Here is a 17868-nt window from a genome sequence, read left to right on the forward strand (position 1 = left end):
ATCCTAGCTCTGGAGAAATAAAAAATAAAAATAAAAAATACTGTCCAGGTTACTTGTAAAGGAAGTACACGGTGTGGGTCGGCACGATCACAGTGACAGGTTAATGAGCTTTATTTAAAGCACCTGTATTCACTGCATTTTTAATGTCCTGATGAAGACTCTTTGCAGTTTAAACGTGTAGGTTTATTCATGAGTTAATCAATACAGGATTTTTACACACTTCCATGAATTCCACTTAAATTAAGCCCTTTCCTTGAAGAGCACCTGATTTCTTTACTTTCACATTAAAACATCTTCGCTCCTGACCCAGCGGAGCACTCGCCTTATTTTTTCTTTGAGATCTTTCAAACGTTGATGCTTTGATGAGACCAACTGGCTGACTGTGACGGTGGCTCTCGGCCAATTAACAATTATAATTATCAGAGTGCCTCGGACTTGCCAACCAATACCACAGACTTACATAACAAGTAAAGCTGGACGGTCACTGTTTCTTATTTTCATTTGAGACATCTATTCCCCAAGATGCTCGATCAATCAGGACTTGGGTCGGGTTCTGATTTAGATCCAGTCGTCAACTGATGAAATACCTTCATCCTGTTTTTATAAGTAAACTAGCTAAAAAGCACTAATGTAAGCAATATGGTAAAAAGTACTGAAGCATCACTACAGTCCAATCTGCGTTCACCGTGAAGCTCAGACTCCTGAACCGACGGAGGAGATTCCTCATGACATTCATGATGCTGCCACACACACACAAGATGAACCGTAATGGGCCCCGACGTCATGTAATAGGATTTCGGTGCCACCATAACATCCAAACTGCCCTCACAGTATTAGCAGACAGATTAAATCAGACATGTAGTGGAGGGGTTTAATCCAAAACTATAATCCCATTTTGGAAATAAAAATAGCGCTTTATGTATTTATACGTCTCCTTTTTTGAAGAATGAGCTGGTAAAGTAGTGCCACGTCATGTCAGTAACTCTTCTGACTGACGCGAAGAGATGGTTAATTTTTAAATCCCATCTCACAGTGTTGTCTGAACTCTGAGTCGCCTCAGTCAATTCATCAGTGTGATAAATACAGTGTACTCTGCTCCAGCGGAGAGGCAAGAACCTCCATTGTGACTAATATTTCATTCTCTCTTTCCTCTATCAATTAGCACCATCAACATCCTTTTCCAGAACTCCCTCCTGCTGCATCTCTGTCGGGAGATACCGAGTCAAAAATGTTTGATCAATGCGAGTTCATTTCACCATAGCCTCAAGTATTTCTGGCTGCTTGCACTTAGCATGCAAGAGACAAAGTGAGATTAATGCAGCAGTTTATACTTGCGAAACCTTAGGCAAATGGATCCACTTTGATGTGCTGCATTAGACAGTTTTATGTTGAAACCGGCAGACGCTCGCGTCGCGTCGGTCTACGAGTGTTTCACAGCCGCCTCACCACCGCGAGGTTAATCGAGGATAAACAGGTAACCCATTTAGTTTGATGAAAAGCTTCTACCTGAGCGTGCTGCTTCACCGCCGCCGCCGCAGCCAGCAGCCCTGAACGGGAGAGTGTGGAGACTTTTATGATTTGTTCCTGTTGATCCTGCCAGGCACCTGACTTATAACGAATGTGCGAGAAGCCACAATATATTCTTACCTGAAACTCCTGACTCAGTACTTCTAAAAAATGAAGAAGGAATTTTATGATCACAGATAATACTACCGCAAAAAATGTGTTCAAAAGTTTCTCTGCAGCTGCAAAGTGGACTTCAGAGACGTTCGCACTTGTGACAGCTCTGCTTTAAGATAAAAACACAACCTCCTCCTGTATAAATGACTGACTGGTGCTGATAACGATTCCTACGACAACGTGAAACAACAACAGATGGTCTTTGGAGAGAACGTCGTGTGGTTAACATTGTGAAAGTTTGGTCAGGTTTAGGCAAAAACAACATCTTAGTTAGGGTTAGGAAATCATCATGGTCTGGGTTGAAAAAAGTGACGTACGTTGACGTAAAACCTAAGAAAACCTACGTGTCGTTTAAGTCCATAACAATGGTTAGAAGAACTGACTTTTAGTCTCCTAGGTGAAAGTATTCACCAACTCGCCAACCGTAGTTGTCGTACTGAGCTGCCTGCACAGACGACCAGCCGCCACCAACAAGTTTAACAGGAAACAGTCAATTTTCCTCGCTGCTTGTTCCTCCAGGAGCTGCACCTCGATACCCCGACCGTGTGGAGGACATATGTATGTAAAGGGTGGATGAGGCTGTGCGGCAGACCTCACCATCAACACAATCACACGATGTGAAGTCACATTACACTGATGCCACGATCTTCACGGACACATCACATCGTATGTAGTCACATCGTAGGTCAGCTGCTGTTAGCAGAAGCGTTAAAAAGCCTTGGAAAAGGACAAATGGGTTTGTTACTGATGTATTTTCAAGATGATGTGAATTATCATGAGCCAGAAAAGATCGAGGCTCTTCTGGTTTTCACTGACACCAGAATGACTTGGCCTTAATCTGCCCTGTTCTGCTGTGTTCATAAAACTTAACATTGCAAATCATCCTTCCATTGTGTGCTTAATCTTAAGGAACAGCATATAAGAGCACATCCCTACAGATTGTGCTGGGACAAACAGCCTATTTTGTCGTGTAGGTAATATGAGGACTTGTTGGACTATGACAGATACTGGTAAAAGCGGACACAGGCCTCAAAGGGCCGGGGGGGAAAAAAATCAATAATTTAATTTTAGTAACAGGAATGTGTTGAAAAATGTCCTCAAGCTTCATCGATGCTTGGTCAACTACTGTCCTACAAATACAGCAAAGACTGTTGTGTGAAAAGACAACCAGAGGTGGGAGAGAAAGGGGGAAAGACAGAGTGTAACACCGAATGTGTTTTTTCTTAAATGGATTTTAACGTCAGGCGTTTTCGGGGCCGCTGACCAATCTCCTCATTATCTCAACGTTGTCACTCAATGCCCCAATATCTGTTTGTTTTCGCTTTGTGTGTGAGAACAAGAAAGATGTTATCCAGTCCGGACAAAGAAGGCAAGAAACAAAAACAGAGAGGAAGAGAAAACGGCGAAACGCTATTGGATGACAAAGGGTTTGAGACTGTGGACCAACGAAACGACACAGAACACCAATACCTTAAATCAATAGCCAGAATCTTCTCACTATTTCTGCTTTATTGGATCTGTCTGTGTGGATGTGAGACACAACAGTGTGTGTGTGTGTGTGTGTGTGTGTGTGTGTGTGTGTGTGTGTGTCCTAACTGCACTCCAGTGACCACTGAGGCTTTTGGTATTGAGTATTTTCAGGGCACAGCAGTGATATTGAAGCTCAGGTCCTTTTCTCTGCTCCAGTGCTCTCCTGTCCTGTCCTGTGCTGTCCCGTCCCGTCCTCACTAATAGATACAGCCGCTGTAGCTACAAGTGCTGTAGAGGCTTTAGAAAACACAACTACTGGGACAGCAGCGTCTCTACGAAATTGGTTGTTGGACGTGTAGATTTGTCAAGTTCGCAATCCACCTGGAGCCGCCCATTTTTCAGATGGATTTATAATAAACTGAGCTTAATACAAAAGCGTGTTTTCATGAAAGTATAGAAAGGAAAGAAGACTACAGACTGCACTGGGCCAGATGTCAGTATGTGTAGCTTAACATCTGTATCCAAAGCATGGATGCATTAACCAGGCTGAACACAGTGCGTCACATTCAGCTTTCCGGAGGCCAACCACGGTGCTGCAACACAGGAGTCCCCCGTCTGTCACCCTTACTTAAACTGGCAAAAGACAGCTTTTTGCTGTAATGGCTGTAGAAAAATGACATCATCAACATATAGGTTTGTTCCCTACACACCTAAATGTCTTTATGCTGTTCTCTCCGCCACCAGGCTGGACTTTTCCTGGAAAAATGAAGGTTGAAAGGAAGGAAGCGTGTCTGCAATTACGCAACCAAAACAAGACCAAGAGCGAATGGAGCGGGTTTCACGAGCTGGAGAGTGCACCTGTGTTGTTGCTGTCAGTAAGTAACAACACCTGCCTAATTATTAATACAACCGAGGCTTTTATTCTGCCTTTTTATAGCACTGAGATCAAAGGACGAGGCTACTTTATGCTTTGGACAGCAGTGACGGGGCTGTCTGAGGGACAGAGGTGCCAACAGTAAAGCTCCAGGAAAGAGCTGATGACGTATGGGATGGATGTTGACAACCAGCAAGTTGTATGACTGCAAAGTTGGTCATGTAAGAGTTCAAAATACTGTGTATGGAAAATGTCAATAATATATGTAATATGTCTGTATATACTGTGCACTGAGGCGACCGATTACAGGCCTTGTTGATATCCGGATTCAAATCTGATTACTGGACTGGGGTTTTTATCTGATTAGCGATAAAATAAATTAAATTAAAAATGTGTTACTTTGGCTCTGAAGCAGCAAACTGCATATTGGCTAGTAACTAAAGTTATCAAAAATGTAGTGGAGTAAAAAGTACAATATTTGCCTCCAAAATGTAGTGTAGAGGAAGTATACAGTGGCATAAAATGGAGGCTGCACAACAAAAAGTAATATGAAGTCGAATCTCCCGAATCCTGCTCGAGTATGAACAACAGTGTCCGTGCAGCCTCATGTGGTGTTGCACACAATAGAAGAGGTATTATTCAGCGTGTCAAGGTTCAGTGAACAACGACTTGTCGCCTGCAGCTTTTCATCTTCATCTCTTTTACTAATTACCTGCAATATTTAAAGTGATGCACGATGTCTTGAAGCATACCAAGCTTCGTGCTCTCTGTAGCTGCAGCCCTGTGAAAGGCTTCAAGTGGTTTCCTGGAAGTGTGTCAAATTTTGTTTTCCTGAACCACAGCGAAGCCAAACGACGTTTTAATTTCAGCTTGATAAGGCGACTGAAGACAGATAGAGAAATCAGTGAGGCTGCTGCTTGCTGTGCTCCCTCCATGTTCTCACACCGTCCACACAGAAGTACACAATAACCAGCGAAATGAGCTGGAGCATCTCAGGAGCATTGTTCCTGCATTGTTTGCAAAAAAATCACTACAATATAGATTTTAGGCTTTACAGTCTGTTCGGCCGGACCAGCTCTACCTTGCAAAAATTTTCCCTGTGTTTGCTTGGGACAACTACTTCATATTAATGCACACTATCATACCACGAGGCAGCCACAAGAAGAAAAGGCTTGTCCCTGCCGTATTGTTCGCCTTTTCTCCAGCCTGCTCTGTTCACCACCTTCACACCACAATCACATCGACTGAGAAATCGATAGGATCCTCCAGAGAGAAAATATAAGACTGAGGTCCTGCCATCTCTCTGTCCTTACTTGTGCAGACCAGGCTGTAGGTGATTGTGACAAGGTAACGTCATCCTCCCTGGTGGCTATGAGGGGGGATTAATGCCACGGAGCGAGAAGAAAGAAGGAGGAGCTGATCGCTTGAGCGGCTCGATATCAGGGATGCACCGTATTTACATTCTGACGGGTTTCTTTGAGTGTTATCTTGTGTGGCCTCTGTCGGCCCGGTCAGGCCTCCTCTTGGATCCACTCCTCACATATGTTTTATATAATTTACTTGTATCAGATATTCTGTCAATGAAATATGTAAACTGGGATATTTTGGTTCTGTTCTGTAAACATCTACTGCCTGTCTGGGAGAGAGATCCCTCGCTCTTCTGAGGTTTCTTCCATCTTGTCCTGTTAAAAGGTTTTTTTTTTCAATATAGCAGCTTGAGGATGTCGACTGTACAGATTGTAAAGCCCACTGAGGTAACGTGTTTGTGATTTGGGGCTTTATAAATGCAATTGATTTGATTACACAGATTTTTTTCAGCTGATAACCCATAATAACCCAATAAAATAAACAATAGTTTCATATTTTTATGTGAGCTGCTACGTTTTGTCTCATTAACGGTGAAGATACCAGAACAGGAGGATCCTGCTCTCTGCCTGTTCCTCTGATTGGACAGAGTGGGCAGGGATACCAGAAAATGTCTTTCCTCTTTTGCTGCATGAGCAGGGGGAGGATACAATCGTAGATTTTTTCCCCCTCAAACTGCGAAACAACAAACCCAAAGTGTCTGTATGTTCTGCTTCTGATCCATTTTTGCAGTGAAGGCGTCAGGAGACATGTTTCCTACATAGCAGCAACACACATTCATCAGCCGTCAGACGTTTCCAGAGTTAAACTCTCCTAAATGGCACTTATTGTTCTAATAAACCTTGAACGAGGCTCCATAAACACACCTGAAGAAAAACTTGGAAACCTTGCAACACAAGAGCAACAAACAACCCACAATGCAACACTCTGCAGGAGCTGATGTAACAGCAGTTCATACTCCATAAAAAACACTATTTGCTGTTGTTATTCATCTTATTCTCAAATATATGATGCTCAACTTTTGAACCATTTATAGAATAAAAGTATGATCTCATATATGATGCCTAATGTAGATCATTCGCACACGTCAGGCAGCTCTTTCTGGCAAATAGAGAAAAGACAGGTCTGGTCGGACAACAGTTGTGAAGCTCCAGGTGTCTTTATTTAGGATTCAAGGAGAATTTTTACATTTCATTGAACTCTCTGTCTCATAAACCAGAGAGGAGACGCTGCCTGTGGTCACAGCTGTGTGCAGAGTCAACACTGAACATTAAGCGGCTGCATCATCACTTCTCCTTTGAATTTTTCAAAGTAACGGATTGGCACAGATAACAAAGCTCATCACAGTTGAGTTCTCATACTGCTTACAGCTAGACAATATCTCGCAATGCATTAATGTGATTGGTAACTTGCCCGATACTTAAACAAAAAGTCATGTCACGTGAAGGTTGGTGGCTGAGTGAAGCCGAGGATGAGCGACTGGAAACGTCACAGTCAGAAGTTTTTGCAGTGCCGTCATGTTCAGCCTGTACCTGGTTTTCAGTGTAAAAAAAAAAAAAAGCACACTCAGACATCAGGGGCGAGATATCAGCCATGCAAGTTTCTGAATCCTGATTTATTTTTAAAGAGCTGCTGCTAGACGGCAGCCCTTAGCAGGCTTTTTAAGCCCGTGTGTAGTACTCTAAAGTGACAGTGAGAGAGAGGCAGTCACTCTGCTCCATTCACTCTGAGCAGCAGACAGCAATCTGCCGTCTGGCCATTAAAATTACATGCTGTCATATTTAGAAAAGCGTTATGCACTCTTATATGAATTGAACCAGCTTGAACCTGTGCAGTTACTTGCACTTATCTACAACGTGCTCATGAACCGAAAAGAGGTTTCAAAGACGGTCACGAATGAAAAGACGCTTCACAGTGAAAGTCTTTTATATATAAAGACGATGATTGAATGTTCAAATTAATACCACATTTCACCGGGATTTGAAAAGAAGTGGCATTCAACTGAGATTTTTCAATGCGGCCTTTTCTTAGTCCGGCTCCAAGATGATTATACGCTGTTATTTGCACATATTAAAGGATAAAAAGTGTCTTTATAGCAAATCCTTCTGTATGAAATACATTAACACTGGTCAGGGTTCAAGCCACCCTCCTTCTGATTGACAGACAGCCGCTCTACCTGTCGAGCCTCAACATCCACTCACACAGTCATCATATTTATCTTTTCTGACCCCATTACAATGTCCTGGAAGATTCCTGTTGGCAGCGCACAGCCAAATAATTCTGTATTTATGATATTTTACCTGAAACATTAAATGCGTGGACATTACGTCTTCATCTGGACCACATTTCGCCAACTGGTGCAATATGACTGGAGAAACACCTTCACACTATTCAACATCTTCTCTCTTTAAACCAACAAATGAACAAATTCCTAGAAACCCTGCACGGTGCTCACTGGGTTGTGTGCATATGTGTTATCGTCCTCTGGAGAGTTTTGTTGTTGATACACTCAGACAAAATAAAACCAGCTTTTGGCAAAATCCTCAATAATTTATCAGCCAGTAAAAGTGACTGCAGGAGAAGTTGACCCAAAAATCAATCAAAGATCTCATCACCTCTGTGTGGATGGAAAAATCAGCTGTGGATTTGTAATCCATAAAACATTTCTGGAGCCTCACAGCAAAACAGCGTTGCAGCATTTCTCCTACACAACTGAAAGAAATGGCTCTGGTGTAATCCGAGTCTCCCGAAGCCGAGACATTTCAGATTGATTTGAAAAGACGCGTCGACACAAGATCAAGTTCAGGCACCCATCTCCGGCCGGGTGCATGCTAACGCTTTTTAGCTTAGCAGTCACAGTGATGATGATTTGGGATTTAAAACTGTTGTAAATGACATATTTTCAAATCAATCTGGGATCTCTGAAGACTTGGATTACAGCGGATGAGCTGTACGGAGCCACGTTACGGTTTCGTTGGTTGTTTTTTAACGTTTTAAAAGAAGTCTCCGGCTGCTTCAGCTGTTGTGAAGCTCCAGAAATGTTTTGTGGACTACAAAACATCACCCAACTCTCCATCAGCATTCTGTGTAAACCTATTGCTTTAAGGTGCCTGATCTTTGTTGGGCTGTGGCATTAATCACCCCTCATATGTTGTTGCAACAGAGCCAGGTAACGTCCAGAGACTTCACTCTAACTACCATATTGACAGAGATACTGATAATTTACTGTTAGTCACTGATCAGCAGTGTTATTATGGGCTGTACTGGATGTCACTAACCTGCCATTCACACAGATTAGAGGGGACCTCTGGTTCAAACACCTGATGTCAGCGTGAGACACAGTGATGCAGATAATAACCAGGCAGGTAAACATTTAAACTCCTAATGTCTCCAATTACCAACTTACTTGAATCTCCCCTGACAGTGCTGGCACTGGTCCCCGACCCATCCGTGGTCACACACGCAGGTCCCGTTCATGCACTTCCCAGAATAACAGCTCTTATCGCAGGACTTGGACACGGAGGAGCCTTCCGTGTGGAGCACGAGGTGCAGCATCACAAACACTCCCAGGTATGTTCTCAACGCGTCCCGGGCGCTCCTCCTGGACGACCTGGTCCAGGTGCACAGATGGATCCCACCAACAACATCATCCATGATGGACTCGACGTGTGTGTTTTCTGAGGAGCACGGACTGTTTTCACTCTGTGAGGAGGTGTGCGGTCATCAGCAGGCTCAGGTAGCCTACCTGTACCTGTGACGCCTGTGGAGAGGACGCAGGAAAACAGTAATTACGCGCCGTCAGAACATGCCGAGCGGTGCGGTGCGGTGCGGAGGCAGCTGCGGGACAGGACAAAGGCATGAAACTTTCATGTAAAAAAAAAAAAAAAAAAAACACTTTCGATTTTTTTTAAAAACACCGCACACTCAAATCCAGTCAGACCCCCAAAAAACACAGGAAAAGCGTGTTCCGAGCGAGTCCAACAAGACAACTTCCTCCTGCGCTGGTCAAGGCTCTCCGATGTAAACACACGACCGTGACCGGATGATCCTGCCTCCACGTCAAACACTGTAATCCCGCGGATGAAATAAAGCAGATGAAGGCGGCCGTGAGCTGCTCTCCCGCCGGATGCTGGCACACAAAAGACGCGTCCTCTGCCCGGGGTTTGGTTGTCAAGAAGATGCGACAGCCGCAGCTCCTCTCTCTCTGTGTCTGTCCCCGGAGCGCCGCTCCTCTCTGCTCCGCTCGGTCCGCTACAGCTCTCCCGTCCACAGCTGCTCTCTGACGGGGGGAAACTCCTGCACAAAGCCCCGAGCATGAGCAGTGCGGCCACGCGGTTAAAGGGGCAGTTCCCTTTAAAAAAAACGTCAACGCCATGCAGCAACGGACAGTGTGCAGAGACAAAGACAGGGACAGAGACTGGGTGGCAGGTTACACTTTGAGCATTTAAGAGAAGAAGGAACCAAACTGGGGAAATATACAGTGTATGTTGTATTGTTAGGATATGAGCTCTCCAGGGTCTTGCTCAAAAGCACTTCAGCGAGCCATACACACGTCATGTCTCCAGGTGAAGGTCTTCCAATGTTTCCTTGGCTCGTACAAAGCCTCTCTCATGCACACACACTTCAGTTGTTATTAGCCACAGGGAATAAATCTGCGGCAGGATGTTTAATTTCTACTGGAAAACTGACTGAGACAATCTGGAGACAGCATAAACAAATATATAAATACATCAGCATCCTCATTAAATCCATTAGAGCGAGGTCTGGTGAGGTAGAGTGATATTATGATGTATCTGTTCATCAGCAGCCAGATACAGGCAACAGGGTTGCCGAACAGATTACCACAGTTTGAGTCCGTGGGGTTCGCCTGTTTTTGTGGTGACCAAAGCAGGTATTTTAAGCCGAACCTCGATGTTTTCCTGAACTTAACCCAGTGTTTTTATGGGCCTAAGCCTAAGCAGAGTAAGCAGAGTTGTGACAGGAGAGAAAGAGATAATTAAACCTAAACAGATGTAGAGTAGCAACAGAAATATACGTTAAAGTTAAGATACGTTTGAATTTAGCTGCTGTTTTGCAGAAAAACTTACTTACGAAGCTAACTAGCCATTTATTATTTTTGGGATTTGATTGAGCTAACGTTACATTGCAGATTTGTGCATGACGGTCCAGACTGGCAGGGTAAGTGCACGGGATGCTAACGTTAGCCTATAAAGCACCGCTAGCGGCTGAGTAGTGAAGCAGTCTTCTTTTTAATCGGATGATTTTATTGATAGCGTGAAGAACAAACTGCGGTGTTGAAGTTTTTCTATCTCCATCAAATTAAAGGCAAATGGCGTTGTGATAACAGCGGGACTGCCAGAGGAGCACAGGAGAAATCACCACAGCTGAAGACGGCGTATTGGAAATGTCAGGTCACATGTGTTTACGTAAATGGTATTAACAACAACCGATGACGTATGAGGTCCTTGAAGGGCTCTCCCATTTCATAGGGGGAGTAACTTGTAACTGAAGGAGTAGGAGTGAAACTTGGGAATGGGATTGAGTCCAAGCCATATTTCTCTGTTTTGCACGTTCACGCCCAGGGGAAGGGTGTGCCGACTCTTAGGACAGAGGAGGGTTTTTTAGAGGTACACTTCAAACTGAGGGTTATGGGAGCTACTAGTTTGCTGATGTCTCGGTAACCAACTAGCTAACTAGCTATCGTTAAATTGTTATTACTGATTTATGCATGACATTACCACAGTTTGACATATTTCACATCCAGGTCAAGAGAAATCAACCCCATCAACGACAACTGATGACGTATGAGGGTCTTGAAGAGTTTTCCCATTTCATAGGGGAGGATTTCAACCACTACCTCTTGTTACTCTGTTCTGAGGGACAAGAGGGCACTCAAAAACAAGGGTTAGGGGTAAAAAGTTCGAAATGGGATCGGTGTTGAGTGTTCATCAATCACAGAGATCAACCACTGATCAGTGAACACGGACGATAATTACATGAGTTGTAAAAATAAATCAGACTTCTTTAGTTTCTCGTTGCCTCGATGAGTTTTGAGTTTGATTCAGATTCAGCTACGACGGGAACATTAAAACCAGACTGACACAGCAGAGGCCTAATTCCCCAAACTGTCTTCCTGATTTATAACTTTATCTCACTTTCAAGGCTTAAAAGACACAAAGATATCCTTCGGAGCCAAGCAGTGCTTTTTGGAAAACAAAGCCAAGATTTGCATCTGTGCTCCCCGAGGGCCCACAAAAAACATCCAGCGAGCCAGAGGACGATAATCCTCAAACCAGAAGACAGACTCATCTCAGGGAAGATATTACTCTGCCGCCGCAGTGTGATGAAGAGAATCACAAGGTTTCCATTTGAGATATTGATTTGTAACAGTGACATGTCTGAGCAGAGAGCTGGTATATCACAAGCTAAGTGCAAAACACAACACAACACAGTTTTACGACTTTGTTACCCAATCATGCTCCAAATCCCCAACTGTCCTCCCAGATCACTGTTAATGTCCTGAAACTCAACACAGCTGTGTTCAGTTACGTCTGGAAACATCAGCAGCTGGGAGGAGGAACTTTGGGGATTTCACTGCTGGATTATGTGAACGCTATCGGGTGCTACAAACAAATCAAAATGTATCAATTACATCATCTTTGGTTACATGCTGACGATAAAATTCTTTATATGAACGATGAATCAAAAGACAAGCCCGCGTGTGATGTGAGATGGATTGACATTTGGGGAATTACAACCAACTCTACGGAGACTGTTAGCCTCTTTTTGCTGCACAGTTTTGATTTTACGCACATTTAGTATCTGGTTCACGCTCGGTGCTTTCTTCAACCTTGTTTCCAGCAGCAACAGGAGGCGGATTTTTAGAAAACAAGCCCTGATACGCCGACTGTGCTCTACCTGTCCATCACCAAACATCAGACAAACAAAGCAACTAGATGGATCATTTAGCAGCTAAAGTGCCAGACATTTTTTCTCAAACCCAGTTTCTTTATGTTTCGCTGTGCTGGTGAGGGCTCGGAAAAGATTATGTGTTTTCTCGAAATATCTGGTTTTGTCGTCACAATTAAAAATATCCAGTGGTTTCATGCTAACAAACGGTGAAACACCATCTTGAACGGCGGTTTCTGGCTCGGCAGCCTTCAGCTGTCACGCCACCACCATCTCCTTTAGCCTCCTGACACAAAAGTCAGCTCATATACTCATAATGTGATATGACACAAGTTTTTCACAGTAAATGGTGGAGACCAAACCAGAGCTAAAAGAAGAGTAAATATTGGACTATTAACTCAAAATAGGAGGAAATGTTTGAGCTACATGTGCGCTAACACAGCCGTATTAACTGAGGCACCAGGGCTGTGGGTCCATTAACTTATTGAGGGTTTTTTTTTTTTTAAAAATACATTAATGCAGCTTTTCAAATCCTATCATATGTTGAAGCGAATGTAGGTCATAAGCTCAAATAGCCATCACTATCACCACAAGTCTCATGATTACATAATACAAACAAACTGGGTCCACATGATCTGTGATTTCTGGTGCATAAAATTAGCAAACGTGCGCATTAATATATGAATTCCTTGTAAGACTAGGCCTCTGTTACTTCTTTGTATCTGACTGAATAAAGATACAAAAACACTTGATGAAGTAAACAGAACCCTTCTGCTGTTCTACGGTTATTAGATCTTTCAAAACATCATCACTGTGCTGGATGCAATTTGTCAAGTGTGCGAGCATCACTGGGAAGCTACAAACCAATTATGGTTCTCATACATAAATAACAAAATAGCTTGTTTGTCGTCACATTGCACTGTAGAACAGAAACTCCACTGTTAAGGTTAGAAAAAGATTGATTGTTAAAAGGAAACTAATGCTGACTGACGGTACAGTATAGGAGACAGTGTGAAGCTTCCTGTCAGAGTCACTTTCTCTGAGGAAAGAAAGATGATTCTGGGAAAAAGTTAAATTAATTAATCTGTCTGAGTCTGAGTCAAATTAATGTATCAAGAATGCCGGCAGTGACTGTTGGCGTTCAGTCTGTTGCTGCAGCCCGGTCACCTGAATAAATGTTGGCATGTTGCTGTAAAACACCAATATCTTCAAATTTGTACGTGTCAAAGGAATCATGTTGACATTTCTACAATAAAAGCGTCATATTAGGTTCACATCACACATATATGAGCTGACTTTCACGTCCATATGGAGCTTTAACACTGGTAAATGTGAAACCACTGGATATTTTTGAAGAGACGTCGGGACATTTGAGCCTGTCCTCATATAAAAGAGTATATAGGTTGAAAATGAAAGCAGCTTATTGTGATCCATACGTATGTTTGTTCCTCGGCAGTGACCTCTATTGGCTGTGGCAACTATTACAGCTGCAAAGGAGGAAGTAAAGACTAAAAAGTCCATATGGGGAGGATGACGTCGCCATAAGTTACTTAGGTAAGGTAGGTACATTTGTAACACAAGTTAGAGAAGTTACACAGCGATTTTAACAAAAATCACAATGTTTTCCTTGAACCTAACCAAACTGTGGTCCAAATATGTGTGTCGCAGTTACGCTGCAACGGTCACATTGTTTTGCGAACGGTGATATATGTTGTTTTGGTCAACATGTTGTTTCAGGAAAACATTGAGGTTTGGGTCGAATTAAATACGTTACGTCGTAACTTCACTTGCATTATCTGAGCGTCTTGTGCTTGTTAACCTGACCTCGACCCCAATCGTCCTCCTTTGCTTTACAAAAGTTTGCCGCATATCAAGAAACGTAAGCAGGGGGTGTAATAAGCTGCTTTCACAGTTAACCCTGCAGTCGTTCTGCAACATTCATAAGTAGCTTCCACCTGTCTGTGGTTTTGCAGACACACACATTATTACCAAAATGTATTCTGTCGAGTGGGTTGATTCTGCAAACAACAGCTCCATCTAAAACATCTATGAAGGAAACATTAATCTACAATGTTTGAATATGTTTTATCTACTTTAATGTGAGAGGCCTTCAAAATTCATTTGAGTCACCGTCATTTACTGCTTCCCGACATTTAGCTCACCAAACAGCTCTGGATGATTCTCACCTAGATCCTACGTTATCTGACTACAGCAGGTATCCTGGCAGTCGGCCACTTTGCGAGGAAACAGCTGGTTTATTGCAGACTGGCTTTTCCTTTCTACGCCCCTCCTGGGACACACAACACTACCTCCTGCTCTTCGCGGTGCACCTTGCTGCTGCCGCTGCTGCTGATGCTGCTGACATACACTTCTTTCTTTGTCCTAATTTCGCAGCTCTTTTGCCAGCAACGAGACCATCTGCCTTGCCTCTAAATTAGGGAGGGTATTTATCAAATGTCTTGTGATGGGAATACTGATCTGCTTTTGCCTTGCAAGTCGAGATAAATGACAAGGTCAAGGATATGGAGATATGCGCCCTTTTCCACATCAATATTCATTAACTAACTGGTGGAGTTTGAAGTAAAAAAAAATAATTGTAAGAGTTTGGTGTCACAAGTGTCAGTATAATGAGACATGGTGCAGGGAGAAGCTCCTTCCTGTCATCTGCGTCTACATATATTCATCTTCGGTGGCGTTTCTGACAAAACGTGTTGGAATAAAAGTCTTCCAACTCCCGTCGACCCGCTCTTCTCTAACATTTCCAGTTTAATAGGACTGACGGGCACAAGCTGCCGCCTGCCTCTGTGCACATATCTACTAGTTTAAAGCTCCAAGGAACAGCAAACAGCGGTATTAAACCCCACTGTTAGCCTGTGGGAAATTGGTTTGGCTTGTTGTTATTCCTGCTGCTTGAATTGAATTCTATTATAGATCGTTTTTAACCTCCCCCAAAGGACAGAAAGTAGGGATATTGATTGGCTTACACAAAGAACCCCACTGTGAGGAAAATGAAAGGAGAAGAAGAAAAAAAACATATTGATTTTTGACAGTTTGTTTATAATTAAAATAACTAACTGCACCAGAGGGACGTGGATGGATGAGGATTATGAGGGATATGCAGAATACCGAGCAGCCACATGCAACGTCGTTGGTTTTCTGCTCATCGTCTTTTTCTATCCCTCGCTCGTATTAATGTCTTTGGCTGCCAGCTGTGGTGTTTAATAGAGCAGATGTGCTGTAAAAAAAAACCCACGTGTGTGGAGACGACATGTTGTACGCCATCAAGGCCGTTTTACTAAAGACAGGTAGGAGGAACACAAACACCAAAACACACAGATGCAGAGTGAGAGGATGGAGAGAGTGAGAGGATGGAGAGAGTGAGAGGACGGCAGAGGGAGGGGAATTAAATGAGCCCTGGGAAAAGATTATAAAAAAAGATTATCATGTTGGATTGATGTTTGGCGCCTCCTGCTGCCTAAAAGCTGCTAATGCAACTGATACAAAAAAGGGCAGATCTGTAGTTTTATTCACAGAGAACAAATCAGGATGTTGTTGAAGTTTATTATTGACCATGAAAAACATACTGAACTTATTAATTTTAATAGATCAATCAGACTTTATTCATGTGGCACCTTTTAAACAGATCAAAATGCAGTTCAAAGTACTTTACAAGTGATTTAAAAGAAAACATGGGATATTAAAAAATGCAATAATTATATGATATATTCACATCATTGTATTACTGTATGATCTTTATACCATATGTACCATAAAATTGCAATCAGACATTGGGCTGAAACAACAACTTTCCTTCCTTCCTTCAACAATTAAATCAATGTATGGAGAGAAAAAGCCCCAAAGGTCATGTTTTTTTTTTCTCAAATAATAAAATATTATTACACTACTAGATGTTTATGTTATGACATAAAACATAGCATAATAGTTTTTTTAGCTACAGGAGAATTTAAGAAAATGAGTTACACAAGTTAGATCCCCTTTCCTCCTAACAATGGACCCTGAAAGGTCCTATTTGTAACATAAGTTGATTTTTGGTACGTCAGTATTTGACGAGCTGGACTAAGACTCAAAAATCAACTTTTCTTACAAATAGGACCTTTAATCTGTGAGATATTTCAGACGGTCCAGTGGAATCAAACTGAATTTTTAAATTAGTTTCATAAGAAGAGAAGAAACGAGAAGTAAGATTTCCCTCTGTGGATTTTATCTTGTATATTAAAGTACAGACTTGAAATGCAAGTGTAATTGTTTTAAAGCAATGTCTCTTTCCTGTAATATATTTTTGCTCCTCGTGTTGGAAACTTCCTCTTTGCTTCATTAAGAAAACCCTCCTTTCATTCCCGCCACCACTCAAAGTGGAAAAACGTTGCTTCCAGGCTGCAGGACAGTTTTTTTCCTTCGGTCACAGAGATGTTACTGTCCTGCTGTGACCATAGCTACAGTTATGGTGACAACAACAGTGTGATCCTTCCCACTGGTGGACAGCATCAGACTGTTTGGTTTGATTTAAAGCTAGCTGTGTGAGAGGGGAGAGACGGCAGGAAGTGGCCGGAGTCCCGGGGATTTCCTCGGCCTGTGATTGATTCCTATCTGCAGGGCTGAGAGACGATTGGCTGACGTGCTTAATGAGAAAACAAGGAGGGAGAGTGAGAGACAGAGGGATACTGTTGCTTCCAGAGGATGGAGAGATGTTATCGTAGCTCTTTGGATGCTCATAACAAAATATCGTTTCTCTCAGTTTCAGAGAAATTCTTGACCCTTTGTGCTAAAACTAAGCTTTCATTCACTGTGGCTGCACCAAAAGATACTTTACCAGACTATAAAGTCATCTATAGCCTCAGCTAGCAGCTCTTTTCCATTTTCCATCATTTGCTTACTGCTTCCACGTTCATAAATGCTTGCTTCTCATCAACACATCAAGTAGTGACTAATTTCCTTCAGAGTAAACATGCAGTGTTTATTGTGGGCCTTCCTCTTGACGCTACAGCCTTTCTCTCATTTCTGTTTTTCACCCGCAGGTGTCACTAATAAAGTGCAAATGGAGCCGAGCCTCTGTTAATGTTATTAGTTGCACCTGTGCTTTCCCTGCGAGTCAACACATCTGCTGTGGAAATATCACATCCAGTCACTTTTATCCTCTGAGCAGAGAAATAATCAAGATATTGAATTAATCTTAAAAGATCTTATGCATAATTTAATGCTCAGGAACACCATTTAAAAATGAATCATTAAAAAGGTTATTATCATGCATATTAGTAGCTTATCGGCTGTGTTAGTCATTATAAAGTGCCTTTATTGTGCATGACCAGACTCTACAGCTACAAGGTCATGAACTAACACATTATTATGAACATTGGAGTTATTTTGCTTATTGAAACTTCTTTTGTAAGTGCTAAGGGGACTTTTACATTCCCCATATCTGCCCTGTAACGCTTGTAATTTAAATGTGTGTGAAACAACACATATTCTTAGTTTTAACAATTGAAAAAGAAAAAAGTACAGAAAGAAAAGCTTGATTTTTGTATATATACCTTCTGTTAGACAGCCTGGGT

General features: G+C 42.4%; 1 protein-coding gene across 3 annotated transcripts in view; it reads right to left on the bottom strand.

Annotated features, from left to right (window-relative positions):
• The window catches only part of atrnl1a (attractin-like 1a), a 247352-nt gene extending 237689 nt beyond the window's left edge, over positions 1 to 9663 (bottom strand). For all 3 annotated transcript variants that reach the window (XM_084375615.1, XM_084375614.1, XM_084375613.1), the window contains exon 1: positions 8796 to 9663. In XM_084375615.1, coding sequence (XP_084231741.1) covers positions 8796 to 9043 — 248 coding nt within the window. In that variant the 5' untranslated portion in view covers positions 9044 to 9663. The remainder of the gene's footprint in view (positions 1 to 8795) is intronic.
• Positions 9664 to 17868: the final 8205 nt, after the last annotated feature.

This window comes from Pagrus pagrus (assembly GCF_965226575.1).
Source record: "Pagrus pagrus genome assembly, chromosome: 15".
In the NCBI taxonomy this organism is placed as follows: domain Eukaryota; kingdom Metazoa; phylum Chordata; class Actinopteri; order Spariformes; family Sparidae; genus Pagrus; species Pagrus pagrus.